The sequence below is a fragment of the Ictidomys tridecemlineatus genome, chromosome 9, assembly GCF_052094955.1.
Source record: "Ictidomys tridecemlineatus isolate mIctTri1 chromosome 9, mIctTri1.hap1, whole genome shotgun sequence".
Classification (NCBI taxonomy): domain Eukaryota; kingdom Metazoa; phylum Chordata; class Mammalia; order Rodentia; family Sciuridae; genus Ictidomys; species Ictidomys tridecemlineatus.
The window spans coordinates 112,550,074-112,566,177 of NC_135485.1; the positions used below are offsets into that span (position 1 = coordinate 112,550,074).

Below are 16,104 nucleotides of genomic sequence, written 5' to 3' on the forward strand. Positions count from 1 at the left end.
AACAGATTCCAAAGACTTTATTTATTTGTTTGTTTGTTTGTTTATTATGATTCAGAGGAAAGCTTGACAAGTAATATCGTTAATCTTCTCAATAAAATGCTCAAGGACCTTACCAACCTCTTTGAAACATTAGTGGGAAGCTGTAAGGGGAGACTATGTTTAGAACTGGAAATATAAAGACACATTTAGAAAAAAAAAAAACTGAAATGAGGGAAAGAAGAGTTTAGAAATTTATTAGCAAATATTTCAAAACTGCCTGGGAAGCTATAAAGAGCAGAATTTTTAAAAAATAAATCAAGTGCATAATGAAAAGGAAACTTGAAAAATGTTTTCAGAATGAAAAGAAAAAAGATAAAGATAAAATCTGTGTAATAAATTATGTTAGAAGTAAGGTCAATGATTGAAAAGCCCGCTTGGAAACTAGTATCCTAGGAAAGAAACCACATTAGTAGGAAATAAAAGTAGAAATCAAAGGTATTATATATATACAGCTAATTAAAGAAATAGTGACCTGATACTAATTATTGGTGACAAAGAAAATAATGAAATTCTAAATTTTGTCTCTTGCATGGGAGGTTTAAAAAATTTTAGAAATATATGTCAAGAGTGTTTATTTTTTCCTTTTTTAAAAATTATTTATTTATTTATTTATTTATTTATTTATTTATTTATTTATTTGGGGTGTGTGTGTTTGTGTGTGTGGTGTGCTGGGGATTGAACCCAGGGCCTCATGCATGTGAGGCAAGCAACTTAGCTATATCCCTATATCTACCAACTTAGCTATATCCCCAGCTCTTTTTTTTAGTTTTAATAATTAAAGAAGTATGGCTATGAAAGGCAGCTACTAGTAAAATTGTACACAGGAGTCCAATATTTCAGATGGTTTCAGAAGATATTAGCAATAGCAGAAATCAAGGGAAAAGAAAGACTCCAAACTAGAAAGCCTAAGATAAAAACAATCTAGAACAAAAATATCCCCTATGACAACAAATGTAAGTGGGTTAAATTCTTTGAGAAAAGCTAAAAATATTTTTAAATGAGAATTAGAACCATGTTGTGATTAAAAGAATCATAACTAAAACAAAATGTCTCAGAAAGGTTAATAGTACAAAAGTAAACATGTATATCTGGTAATTGTGAAAAAAAAAGAAAACATAAATGGCAACATCAATACCAGAACAAAGAAATCAAGCCAGACTTCTTAAAACAAACTAGACTTGCTTGATTAGGTAAAATCCATACTGAAGATATGAAAGTTACAAATTAATGAGTTAAATAGGAGGACATCAAATCACATAAATTTAAATATAAATTTAAACTCATGTTAAAAAAGGATGAATGGTTAAATGCACTTGAAGTTTAGGCCTTATGCATACATGTAAATAAATATACACATATATGTCTATACACAATTTACAAAATACAATGTACTGAGAATTTGATATAATTAATAAAATTTAAAGTAAGTGAGCATATATGTTCATATACTTCCCTATACTCAAGCATTCCTACTACTTTATAAAAATTATTTTACTCTCTCTCAAAGTTCTTAAAGAGTAGAAAATTTTAAAGTCAGATTTTTCTTAGTGTAATTAATGAAAAAAAAATATTTGGTCAAACAGTGAAAACTTTCCTAAGGAGATGGGAGACAAAGGCAGAGAGCCCTCAAAGAGGAAATAAGGCCTTCAGGTGCAGAATATTTCTAAAATAAAGAAAAAGATATAAGTGCACATCCAAATTTTTTGTCATGATTAGCAGTAGGTTCACATATTCAAAGCCAGCTTCAGCAACTTAGCAAGGCCCTAAGTACCTTAGTGAGACTCTATATCAAAATGAAATTTAAAATAAAAGGGCTGAAGGTGTAGTTCAGTGGTTAAATGCTCCGGAGTTCAATCCCCAGTATTAAAAAAAAAAAAAAAAATTGTTTCGTGAGTTCTAAGCTTTGTTAAATATTTAACATTAAAGAGGTAATTTCGCACTTAAAAGACAGTCGAATGAGCCGTACGTTCAGGATAGTTATAAAATAAGAAAAAGTGACCTCTTGGAATCATAAAAATATAATAATAATAATAAAAGAGAAAAGAAGACAAAATTTGCAAAACTGGTATTTGAATCTAAGTTCTGACTTTTTTTATGCAGCTTTATATCTATATGTATGTGTGTGCTCTTGCAGTGCTGAGATTGAACCAAGGGCCTTGCTCAGGCTAGGCAACCACCCTACCATTGAACTATACCCTCAACCCCTGAAGAAATGATTCTTTGGGAGTAAATATGAAAGTATAAATTAGAAACACTCCTGGTAAATTTAAAGGGAAAAAGGGAATACTACTAATAATTAGAATTGTAAGTGTAAAGTTAGTGAAAGTATAAGAATATCTTCTTCTTGAAGTCATATCTGTGTAGTATGTTTTCAATTTATGTTCTGGCATATTATGTATATATAGTATATAATTTAAAACCAAAGTGTACCCGGTACTCTAGAGGCTGAGAGGGGAGGATCACAAATTCAAGGCCAACCTTGGCAACTTAGCAAAACTGTTTCAAGAATAAAAAACCAGAAAGAAGATTGGTAATGTAGCTCAGTGGCAAAGTGCTCCTGGGCTCAACCTCAGTATCAAAAGTTTTTTTAAAAAAATTTAAATAAAATTCAAAAATATTTCACAAAAGGTGGTTAATATTATCCAAGTTGAAACACTATAACTTTCCGTTAACTTTCTGCATGATAATCATAGCTAAATGTTAAAGCAAAAGGAATAAATAAATATTTAACATTAAGTCTGTTTGTTTTAATGTATAAAAATCTAAATGAACTAAAATCATGAAAAAATTTTGAAAGTCATTATACAGTTACAAATAAATTTTACAGTCCTCTACAATGTTGACACTGTCTATCAACTTTCAGTATTTTAAGATGATACTAAGAATACTGATTTTTTTGTTGTTGTTGTTAAATCTAGGAAATTAAGAGTTTCATGTTATTTTGATGTAACTTATGTTTGCTTATTTAAACAAATCCCAAATAATTGTCTTTTCAATTCTTACTCAAGTAAGCATAAATGTTATATTAGTGAGAAATGATTCCATTAGACCCTATTGATTTCTATTAAAACAGCAGTATTTGTAGGCAGGTTTTACAGGCCATAGAAGAGGATACACAGAATACATGCCTTTTCAAGATATCTTGTTTTTGTATATTTGAAACTTATTTCCTTTTGTGAGTATGTTTCTCCATTTCAAATCAAGAGATCTATTTAAGGAATCACTCGCCAACAGGCATCTGTGCATTTTACCACATGCAGATTTGAGAGACCAGTGTTACTAAGCGAAATTGGTTTAAGGAATTGGAGGTTGAGTTTTGCTAATAGAAATAAAGACTGAAGATATTTATATCCTAGAACATATTTCAGAGTCAGTCTAGACTATTTTAAATGACCATACCAAAACAGTATTCAGTTGCTTCATCAGTAACAGTAGGCCTGGGTAATGAAATTGGCCATAACGCTGGGGTTTACATATGAACTTACTACTTTCAATTTTTGATACTTGCTTTATCAACATTAGGAAATGAGCCCTTCCATATCCATGTTTATAATGAGTAAGAAAGAAATTTTCTTAGCAAGTCAGTCAAAGGTTCTGAAAAATGTATTCTTATTGCGCACAGAGGATAAAAAACAAGCTACACATGGAGGAAGGCAACCTTCACTTGAGCTTATAATTTAAATGCTTTTGCTTTTTTTGTTTGTGTCTTGGAGTTTTCTTCATGAGGCAACTCTAGCTATGGAAGAAATCTTTATCCTTATTGCTGTCATTAAATTTTCTTAGAAATCTTGTTGTTGGTGAATTGTTATAAAACATATCCCACAGGAATTACGGAGGTGGTTGGATACCTGACCAAAGTCATTTTGGCATCTCCAAAGCCATAAATTTGACTAATATGGTCATAAAACTAAATATGCAGTTTAGCCTTTCGTAATGATCTAAACTTTAGGACAATAAACTTGAATTTGAGATAGTGTTAGAAACTTTTAGAGCTAAACAAAAACCACAGAGATTCCCTAGCCAGGCCTTTCATTCTCTGTATGAAGAAACCAACCCAAAGCAGCCAGGCTAACCAACAACCTGCCTATGATTTCAGCCAATTAACTGCAGAGCCAAGACCAAAACTTTTTCTGATTCCCAATGGAAAGTATTCTCTTCTCTTAATTTCTAAAAAAAGAAAAATGAAATACATAAACTGGAAATACCAAAATACTATTAAAAACATCAATTTATATTTTAAGTACTATTTAAAAACATAAAAATATAAATTAATTATACATCTGACCTAAAATAAATGTGCTAGAAAAAATGAATATGATTTAATTATTTGGTTTTATTATTGATTTACTTATTTACTTTTGTATTTTGAGAAAGACTTCTTATGATTGATATAGATTGCTCAGATCATTTTTCTTTTAAGCTGTAAAGGAAATTTTAATGTGTTGACTTTATTCACTACTGCTAGCATGAATTTTTCATATCATACTTTTAACACTTAGAAAGTTTTAAAATAGCCATATGATACCTAAGTAATTGAAGTTTTAAAGAATTTTACTTGCAAGGATATAAGTCTTGCTATTCAAGGTGTCTTCTACAAAACCCACAACAGCAGGATCACTGGAATTTATTAAAAATGCAGAATCTGGCTGGGAATGTGGCCCATTGGTAGACAGAGTACTTGGCCAGCATATGTGAGGCCCTGAGTTTGATCCCCAGCAACTCAAATGTGTGTGTGTGTGTGTGTGTGTGTGTGTGTGTGTGTGTGTATGCATGTATACATGTACACACATATAAACATTTTTATATGTTTTTTATATCCCTCTGACATATAGATATATATGTATATAAAGGCAAAATATATGTATATGTGTTTATACTATACATAGGCACATATATGCACGGGTCTTACATATATAGAGACACATACAGTATCCACACACACACACACATATACATGTGGAAAGAAGCACAAGTCAAAAATGTGTGAAAAGGTGGCTGGGGCTGTAGCTCAGTAGCAGAGCACTTGCCTAGCATGCGTGAGGCACTAGGTTCAATTCTCAGCACCACATAAAAATAAACAAATAAAATAAAGGCATTCTGTCCATCTACAACTACAAAAAAAATCTTTAAAAAAATGTGTGACGAATTGGGTGTCAACATGCTTTATGCACAGAGATATGAAAATTGTGGTTTATATGTGTAATAAGAATTGTAAAGCATTCTGCTGCCTTGTTTTTTTAAAATCAATAAAAAAAGAAAAAGATTTTTAAAAATGTGTGAAAGGGAGGAGAAGTACATCTCTTCATTCTGGGATGGCTTGGGGGGGCTAACTGGCTAACAACTTGTCTTTGGAATGTTTTTTAGCATCTGGCAAATCTACATTCCTTCTCCTCTTCTAGGTTTCCCCCTGAGTCGTTATTAACATTGGTCCCTGCTCCCAAAACCAAGATTGTGTAACTGTAGTGAGAAGTGGAGTATAAGAGTTAATTATACAGGGTTGGATTTACAGAGGGTGAACCACAAAACATCAAAAGCAGGCACTGCCTGTTCCAGCTGAGGACAGAGAGCAGCAAAGGATTTACTGTTGGTTATGTAGCCTGGGAACCATTCTGAATAACAGCCATCATGAAGCAGAGGAGAAATGATTGTGATTAAAAGCAAAATAAAATACTATCTCCATGTCTTCACAAAGATGACTCCAGTGAGTTTTTTCCCTAGTGAGTAATGGATTAAAAGACAGTGTAGTGTAGTGTAGTGATTAAGAGCTAAAGAGCTGAGCTAAAACTTACTGGGTTCAAATTGTAGCTCATCTATTTCTTGGCTCTATGGCCAATTTACTCAATCTCTTGAACTTCTTTGATAACAAAGAAAACAATAACACCTACCTCATAGAGCTGTTGTAAACCCTGAGGAAATCTGTGTAAAAAGAACTTAGCACAGAGTCTGAAGCATAGTAAGTATTCAGTAAGTTTTAGGGCATTTTATTTATTTTTTTTACATGTTTACTTTATGATTCTTCACATCAGTGTTCTTTTGCACAGTAGCTTGTTTTCATGGTTTTCCTATCGTCGACCATAACAAAGAGCTGCAGTTTTAACAAAAGAAAATTCTATGTGGCCAATGTGTGTTTGCTGATCACCGCTGGGATGAGTCCTGTACCTGCTGTGAGGTGGTGGCCATGCTAGGGAGTATGATGAAAGGAAAGCAAAAATATCATAATCCCTTGAGGCACTTTGATTCTGAATTGAAAGAGACAGGCTATACACTTACATGGGAGAAAAAACTAACAGATGATTCGAAAGCAACATGTTCATATGTTGAAAATTATACAGTGTAAATTAGGGTATTAGGAGTAGCTGAAAGAAAATTATCAATATTGACCATTAATGGCTTTGATGGAAGGAAGAAAAAGGGAGAGAAGTGCTAGGTAAATTGACATAACTAACATCTTGTGGGGTTTTTGTTTTGTTTTGTTTTGTTTTCCGCCTTCTTGTTTAACCTCTTTTTAAAAATCACAGTTTTTTATTTGGAAGCACTTGATAGGGCAGAATGGAAGAAACTCATGGTATGAATACCTTTAAAATGGCCACAGGCCTCGCTGTGGGTATGTGCATGTGGCCTGTGTGAGGGAGAAAGTTCTGAAGCTGTCGATTGTATTGAATGATTCTATTACTCTCTGCTTTATGCTGGCCAGTTCTTAATTCTTTTGAAAATATTCAATCTTTGGAAAAATGAGAATGTAGAGAAAGTTTATAAATGCTCAACAAAAAAAGGTTGTAAATCATCTGTTAAGATGAACCTTACAGAGTTTGAGGTGATGGATGCTTCTATCTGCCGGCCTGGGGATCAGGAGGAGATGGATTTGGCCTGGGAGAGCAGGAGATCTGTGGGATAGGTCTCAGGAAGGCAGTAGGTAACAATTTCATTAACATTTTAGGAAAATGAAAAGCCCCTAAACCAGGACTTTGGAAATAGGGGGAGAGTGAAAAGATCATTTTCCAAGACCTGTTATGAAACTGTTGCTGTGGACATGTCTAAAAAGGCGAGAGGCCACTGTTGAGGAAGAGACAACTGGGGCCCTCTCTATTTCTAGAAATGCAAGAAAATGAGCACCTGGCAAGGGAGGGTTAAACACAGTGCAAGGGTCGCTCAGAACCTGGCCGATTCTTCCAGCCTGGGATCCCCTTCAGATACTTGGCTTACCGTCTGTGATCCCTCATCTAACCTGACTTCTCTCTTTGCTTTCTCTCCACAGTGCTCATGTGTCCCAAGTCAGCAATGTTTCAACAACTGGAGAGTAAGTTATTTGGGTTGAGTTTTTGTGTTTGGGTTTGTTTGTTTGTTTTTTTTTTTTAATTACCCATTCCCATTTATTAAGCAGAAAAAAAAGCAATTCAAAATTGTACAGTATTGAACTATGAAAATGATAGTCAACCAGTGGTTTTTGTACCGCTTGTTTTTTATTGGTGCATTATAGTGATACAGTAGGGTTCATTTGGACATAATCACACATGCATGGAATATAGTTTCCTCCATTTCATTCCCAGAACTTTCCTTTTCCTTTCCTTCCTCCCTCCCCCGGACCCCTTCCTCTACTGGTCTTCCTTCTGTTTATTTGTTTTTAATTGGTGCTCTATAGATGTACATAAAGGTGGAATTCACTGTGGTATATTCATATATGATGATTCTTAAGCCACCTGAATGCAGAGGAGAGGACCACGGTGCTTCCTGCGTAAGGTCCTGTGTGCGACTAGAGAATGCCACCATTTCAGACCACCAACTTTTTGTTTAACTTTGTGAAAAATAATGTCAGGGTCAATTAATATTTGCAAAGGAGCCTAGGTGCTCTGGGGGCATCTTGCCATGGAGAATGTAGTTAAAGGTTGAAATATTAACCATGTGTTTACTTCCTACATTCATTTTATTGTGCCTCCATATAGTGAGTGTATGGAATATGCCAAGCGCAGAGTTAGATGTGTAATGTCTGTAAACCTTGGGCTCTGACTGCAAGAATTTTATAGTCCTTTTTTACAGGGATGAAAAAAAAAATGAAGCAAATTAGTGATGGCAGCAAGTCTTTCTCCTCAGGAAAGAGGTGGTGCTTCACTCCTGATTTCCGAGGATGTCTGTTTCCTTCAAGGGCTTCCACTTCACTTTGATTAAATCCTAACTCCAGGTTTTGGCCCTGGGGTCCCTCTGACCACACTGTTCTGTATGCTTCAGCCACCCAACCTGTTGCTTGAGTAGGCCAGCTTATGTCTGGCTCAGAGTCTCTGCACTGGCTGTTTCTCTCTCTGGCCAGCACTGTCTTATCATTCACTTTTTGTGCAAATGTCATTTCATCTGGGAATCCCTGGTTACTGGTCCTCACTCTTCAACCTTTGGTTTAGAGAATTTTCCACTATTTGACATTACATTGTTGTATTTGTTATTTCTCTTGCCTTATGAGAATTTAAGCTCCATCAACATAAGACCTTGCCTGTTGTGTTCATTGCAAACTCCCTAACACCAAGAATAGTGTGTGGCATTTATTAGGACCCAATGCAGTGTTTGTCAAATGACTGAATGAAAGGCTCCTGGCCCAAAGACCTTTCCCCTCACATCTCTCTCTCTCTTTCTTTTTTTTTTTTTAACTGGAAATTAAATCAAGGGGTACTTAATTATTGAGCTATATCCCCAGCCCTTTTTTATATTTTATTTAGAGACTGGGTCTCACTGAGTTGCTTAGTTAAGTTCCTGAAGCTGGCTTTGAAGTCAAAATCCTCCTGCCTCAGCCTCCCAAGCCACAGGGATTACAGGCATGGGCCACTGGACCCAGATTCTCTTCTTTCCTTGCTGGGACACGTGCAGGCCTTCTTGAAGTGTCCCTCCTTGGCAAGGATCAGGTGTGGTAGGTGGGAAGGATGTGATATAATAGGGAAGGAGAGAAGAATTAGAAGAAGCATTAATTAGAATGAATCGGGGCCTAACGGGATGGATCTGGATTTATGTTCCTCCTTGTGGGGTGAAGAAGCAAGCAAAGGGCAGGATTGACTTCCCTCAGGTCTATCAATTTTAAAGAGATCCCAAAACTATACCAAGATTGACATGTTTTTGCTCTTTTTGTTTCCTAAAATCCTTTCCTACTTAAATGTCTAATACAGTTTAGAAAACTATAAGTTGGTCTGTGTGTACATATTAATTTACTCACATCCCTTCATAACACATTAGGTAATCTGTCATTGGGGACACAGATAAAATAAAGTAAAATAGTTCTAATGCCCAAATTAATTTAGACTCTACCTACTTACTGTCTTAAAATAGTCATAATAAAAGTTGAATGAAACAAATGAGTCCTTTATAAAACTACATTTGGAAAATCTTAAATTCTCAAAATGCTATTTTATTTTAGAGAATGTTTCTTCTAAGTTTAAGCTTTTAAAAAACATCTGTGTGATTCTTTTGTAAGGGAAGAAAAACATGCTTCAAGGAGTATAAGTTGAGAATTTTCCATGGCATCTTATTCAAAATTAAATAGCATGGTTATAAAAGAATGTTTAGACACACTGAAAGATTCTATAGCTTTAAAAATAAAAACCATTTATATCTACTCATGCATTCTTTTCAGCTTTTTGTATTTACCTGTTTTTCCCAGGTCAAACAAGTAAATCTACCCTTCCAACTTGAATAATATATTGTGGAGTGTGTTTGTATGAATGCAGCGTCAATTTTATACAGCATAATTTATCCAATTAGAGGTTAGGAAAGATTATGTCTTATGAGCTGTAATTGTTCTTATGAGCTGGGTTTGTTTGTTTGTTTTCTTTCCAAATATCGTTGTTCCCTGTATAATTTTATCTTAAAAGGATTCTAAGTATATAATATATATAAAAGGTATCCTAACATTATTTGTGCCAGTTTGCCTTATAAATCATATTATCGCCATCTGCAGGACTGGTATGAAATCCGAAAGAATTATTCTACAAGGGAAAAAAAATCTTTCCTCATTCTGCCTTATATTAAATGACACTTATTTCCTGAATAACTTATAATTGTTGCTGTACATGAGCATATCAATAATCCAAGATCCTAAAAATGAAAAACACAGTTATTAAAGTACTGGAAATTGTTTGATTTTGTTTTAAGTACATGCTGCAAGTATTGTTTGATTCAAGTGTCATGCATACTCTGTCTTCATTCATGAAGCATGAAAGGCCTTCCATTGGAAAAAGATGTTTCCAAAAGTACAGGCATGTGTTTTTAAAAGAAATCAATGATAAACTTGATTGCCTGATTGTAATTATATATTTTTTTAATCAGACTCTTAGAGAGAACCATCCGTTCAGCTGTGGAACAGCATCTTTTTGATGTTAACGGCTCTGGAGGTCAAAGTTCAGAGGACTCAGAATCTGGAACCTCTTCAGCATCTTCTTCCAGCTCCGCCAGACAGCGAAGACGCCAATCCAAGGAGCAGGATGAAGTTCGTTGTTGTAGAGATAAGTAAGTTGACCCTGATGCTTCTTTTTGCTTGAGTTTTCTCTTCTTCTTTCAAAGACACACAGCCGAATGAGTTGCTATATTCCAGTCACTCCTCTCGCTTCTCTCCCTTTTCAGTATTTAGGTTAACACTTTCAAAGTTTTCATTTTGACTGTTCTAAACTTAGTTCACATTTAGAAATTCATAGGCGACTGAATAAATACCTGTTTCTTCTAGATGTTCTGTGCGTTGTGGGAAACCACCTCTGATTTAATTCGTTTTCAGATCTTCCTCTGGAATGTCTTATTTAGAGAGATCCTGAGCTGTGGGAGGAGAAACTGGACATAGGCCTGTCCAGAGGCATTTTTATTTCCTCGTTAGTCAACATTAAGTTGACTGTTAGACTAGTTTATTAACCAGAAGATGAACCAGGATATTGACCTGATTAATACAAGAATCTCACTGAAATAGTCTGTCACTTGGTTATGCTTTAGTGTAAGAAAGATTGAGTTTAAGTCAAATCAAAAGACAAAAAGCTGAACTTCTTTCTAATTTTAATGACTAACTTTAAGGCATTCTCACAGTACGCATTTCAGAAGGGTATTACAAGGAGTTTTAATCTCCATTAAAGGATTTGATATAGAGCAGAGGTAAAGCACACAGGCAGTGGCCAGGGTCACCTGGGACCTGACCCCCAAAAGATGGAGGATGCCCATAAGGTCGCCCATTGAACTTCTGGACCTGGGTTGACTCCAGAAGCAGAAAGGGAGGAGTCAAGATGACTGAACAGAAAGGACCCTCAGGATGACAAATGAACAGATCATTTCAAGTCAAATCTCCCAGCGTTTCCTATGAAGGACTGATAGAAATGGCTACAAAAAAGCTCCATTTTTGTTGCTAGGAAAGACCACTCTTGTCCTCTTTCTGTTTCATCTTCTACCACTTCAACCAAAATCTTCAGGGTATTAAGGGTCAATATTCTGATGAACTCTTAGAATAGTAATACAACAAAGGCTTAGGGCACTAGGATATACCTTAAGAAAATGTCCCATATATTTTATTTTCTTTAGTTGAGTATCACCTCATTTTAAAAAGATGGATGAGGATCACAATTTCCAAAGCCTTCACTATACAAAAAAAGTGATAAGCTCCAGGCGCAGTGGCACACGCCTATAATCCCAACAGCTCAGGAGGCTGAGGCAGGAGGATTGTGAGTCCAAAGCCAGCCTCAGCAACAGCAAGGTGCTAAGCAACTCAGTGAGACCCTGTCTCTAAATAAAATATAAATAAAATTAAAAAGCATAAAAGATATGTCTCAGTGGTTGAGCATCCCAAGGTTCAATTCCTGGTTTAAAAAAAAAATGTATGCTATCCCAAGAAGACTTCGCATGGGTTCTTTGAGATCCTAGCATGAGCACTCTGGTTTTCTTCTTCTTGTTTGGATACCAGGGATTGAACCCCGAGGTTCTCAGGTTCTCACTAGTTGCTTAGAGCCTCACTAAGTTGCAAAGACTGGCTTTGAACTCATCATTCTTCTGCTTCAGCCTCCCTAGCTGCTGAGAGTACCGCATGCACCACTATGGCTGGCTATGAGCACTCTTGAATGTCTAAGAGTGAACTATTGGTGAGCACTTTTGGCACATAAAATGGACTATATTGATCAGGAACAAGGAAACCTTCTTTCACTTCTACCAAGCTTTATCTAAGTCCTGTCTTCTTTCATACCCTTAAGACAGATCACTTCTGTTGGTTACACAAAGGGCAACCTAGATTCCCAGCATAATCTCCCAGGCTGGTCAACTCCTGACCAACAGAGGGTGATTCTCATTCACCCCACCTTCCAAACAACTGGGCAGATAATCACTGAGATGCTAAATTCAGGGTTATTTCCATGACTGAGCAAAATTAAGGAACTGTTTCCTTCAGTTTTTTAACAACTTGAATCAATCTTTCTTTTAATAGTAAATAAGCAAAAAGGTTTTTTTCTCTCTCAAATTTTACTTTTTCACAGCACTTACATTGATGATTTTTTAGGGTAATTACTATAAGAAAAAAATGATTCGAAAATCTATTTTGGTTACTATAAGCACTCAAATGGGAAGAACACTATCTCTACATGTTTGTTTTGGTGAGATGCATGAAATTCTGTTAATAAGCACATTAGTAAATCTGCTCAATTAAAAAATGAAGAGAAAAAATTTTTGAAAAGATTCATGAAATACAGATGAACAACTACCACTCAAATTATTTAATATTCACAATTTAAATTCACGGGAAAAATAATTTTACACAGACTTATATTCAGATTTCCCCTGAAAGTTCTAAGATTATTTTTAGTCACTGTAGCCTCTTACTGTTTTGAACTCCTTACTAAAGTCAAAAACTAAACAAAACCTAAGTTCCCCTCATTTTTTTTTCACCTGAATTATGGTCTTCATCAAAATATTTGTTAGGTAAAAAAAAAAAAAGTCTATTGGCTTAAAGAAAACCAAAAAGATAAATAAATTCCATGCAGTATAGCATTGAGATGCTAAGGTCTATATTAACAAATGTAATATCAGAAATAAAGCATTATTAATGATAAAAACCCATTAACTTTACCAGTTACTTATACTTTACCTTTTTTAAAGAAAACATTTGTCTTAGAGCTGGTGGATAGGAAGGGTGTTTGTAACCTTCCACTTAGAAAATAGAAAAACTATAGCATTTAAAATTGGCTACTGACTGAGTTTTATAGAAAGTGTTAGGCATATAATTAATGTTCTGCCTATGTTTTATTATACAGCAAGTATGAATTATTCATTTACCACTCTTCTTACCCTCTGCCTTGTTTTTTGCTGAATAGTATGTAGCAACACTTTGCATTTTTAAAATATCCTCGATGTATATGACATCTTGCTTTCCACCCTCTTTGGACAGAAGGAAAGCAAGTAGGGGTGGGAAGTGGTAGTGTGCAGATAGCAAGAACAGGGTGATGTGGGTGGTTGGTGGCAGCAGATGGTGAACAGTGGGGATAAGGTCAAAAACGGGCAGGGGCCAGACAGGGCCAAGAAATATGAGACATTTAAATATGTCTGAATTTAAATATAATTTCCCAAGTCCATGGGCTGACATTTTTTGCTGAAGTTATCTGGATTGTATTTAATTAGCAACTTGGAAGAACCAAAGGAGATGGAGAGTGGTAGAGGCTGATCATCTGCAGACCACGCCCACAGAACTCCAACCCCACCCTCAATTGTTCTCTGGTTTTTCCTCCACTGCTCATTTTGGTCCCTGGTCCTGGTTAAGTCACCACTGAACACTGAATAAGAGAATCTTGGGGGATAGATATCTATATACTATTGGGGTACTGTCTATAACCAAGCTAACTTACAAACAGTCCCACCATAGTCTTTTTCCATGGACTAGGCATGCAGAAGTCCCTTTCCAGTGATCCTTATTTGTATCACCCTTGTCACCGTGAAATACCCAACCATCCCAGCTAACCCACTAGGTCATATCAAATGTGAATAGTTAACCATCAAGCCCACCTCCAGTGCCTTCTTTCAGCTCCCCGGGTCCTGAAGGAGCAAAGCTCATTTGTATGACCCAGAGCTACAATTTTGCCCAACCCAGCTTTGTGTATTGGGGATGAGAGGGACTAGGGATTTAGCTCAGGTACTTTTCCCCAGAGCCCTTATTTATTTATTTGTTTGTTTATTTGATGCAGTGTCTTGCTAAGTGGCTGAGGCTACACTTGAACTTGCATCTCCCACCTCACCCTCACAAATCTCTGGGACTGGTGGCATGTGCCACCATGCCAGCCCCTGACCCAGCTTTGACCCAGACCCATAGTCCTTTCGTCTTGTTCCCTCTCCTTCATTCTTTCTCTCACTTTCCTTGGCCCAAGGCTCTTGTTCTGAACCTTTTTCCCTTTAGCTCCATTCTTTGCTTTCATTCATCTTTTTTACTTTTAATACCTTTCCACTTGGTTGGTTCATCCAGCATTTCCACTTTGGTCTCAGATTCCTCCTTTCATGACTTTGAAATGCCACCATGAAGGTCCCCTTGAGTAACCCCAGGAGAGTCATTAATATACAAATGGTAATATCAAAAATAGCTTATGGTAAATGAGTTATTCATGGTATATGTTTATACATAATGGATTCATTTATCTAAGCTTTTCATCAGGCTTTGTTTTTAAAAAAATAAGGAAAGATTAAGCTAGAGTTTGTAATTTTCTATTCAAAACTAGTAGCCTTATGGAATGATTGAAAGCCATTTCAAAAAAATAGAAATTCAGTTTACCTCTCACAACTTAGAACTGCAGCCAGTTAAAAAGTATCCTTGAAGCCAATGATGATTATATTTCAAAATAAAATATAATGAAAATCATTTTGGTGCAAATGATTTGCTTCTTGTCTAAATTCATAAGGAAGTATAACCAGATTCATATTATTTGCTACACTAAAAACATAAAACTATAAGGAACATATTTGTTATATATAAAGGTTGAGTTAATTTATTTATTTAAAAATTCTGGAGGCTGGGGCTCGGGCTCAGAGATAGAATGCTCATTTAGCATGTGTGAGGCACTGGGTTTGATCCTCAGCACCATGTAAAAATAAAGCTATTGTGTCCAACTACAACTAAAAAATATATATTTAAAAAATTCTGCCATTACAAAGTAAATACAAATGTTGTAGTATCTTGTTGATGGGTAAATGGAAGTTTTTTGTGATAATCCCTCTACTTTGCATATTTGAAGAAATTTGTAATAATATTTTTTTTTCAAAAAAGCAAAGCATCAATTGAATGAAGATGGTTTAAATCTTCCAAAACACATTGAAATAAAAAACCAATCCAAATGCTATAAATAAATTAAATGTATATCTAAAATTCTGTGAAGTAAAAAAGAAAGCATGCTATATTGGGCAGGATAATAAATAGTTTAGTAGTATCAGGATATTACATATATATGTAGGAGTGAGGAGGAAACCCTGAAAAAAAAAAAAACTGGAAGTGAAACCTAGGTGATGAAAATGAGAAGCCCAAAGATCTAAGTTCACATCAAATCTAAGAAATGGTGTATACATGCTCCACATGGGCACAATGGCTGACACACATTGATGCACATGAACACAAAGACTTTTCTTCGGGGAGAACAGGATTTCCACAATAAGCACAACTGCACTATCAGATTTTCATGTATTTATTTTGAAAGGATTTATTTCAGACACTGTCCCAAAAGATTATAAAATAAACTCTCATTTGATTTTTAAAAATAATTTTTTTGCTTTCATATTACTCCACTTGGACTGCTGTAACAAAATACACAGATTGAGTGGCTTATACAACGGACATTGACTTTCCCACAGTTCAGGAGCCTGGGAGACCGAGATCAAGGTACCAGAAGGGTTGGTTTCTGGCAAGAACTCTCTCCTTGGCTTGCAGATAGCCATCTTCTCACTGTATCCTCACGTGCATTTCCCCTGTGAACCTGCTTTCCTGGTGTCTTTTCTTGTGCATGTGAGGACAGCATTCATATTAGCTTAGGGTCCCCCATCATTTGACATTAATTACTTTCTGAAAAACCTTGTCTCCCAACACAGTCACATTGAGCATTAGGA

At 35.4% G+C, this 16,104-nt stretch overlaps 1 protein-coding gene across 9 annotated transcripts in view; it reads left to right on the forward strand.

Annotated features, from left to right (window-relative positions):
- Positions 1-16,104, forward strand: part of Fam13a (family with sequence similarity 13 member A) — a 328,573-nt gene that overhangs the window by 256,127 nt on the left and 56,342 nt on the right. For all 9 annotated transcript variants that reach the window (XM_040293090.2, XM_078021926.1, XM_078021923.1 and 6 more), the window contains 2 exons: positions 7,295-7,336; positions 10,339-10,518. In XM_040293090.2, the coding sequence (XP_040149024.2) occupies positions 7,295-7,336; positions 10,339-10,518 (222 nt within the window). The remainder of the gene's footprint in view (positions 1-7,294; positions 7,337-10,338; positions 10,519-16,104) is intronic.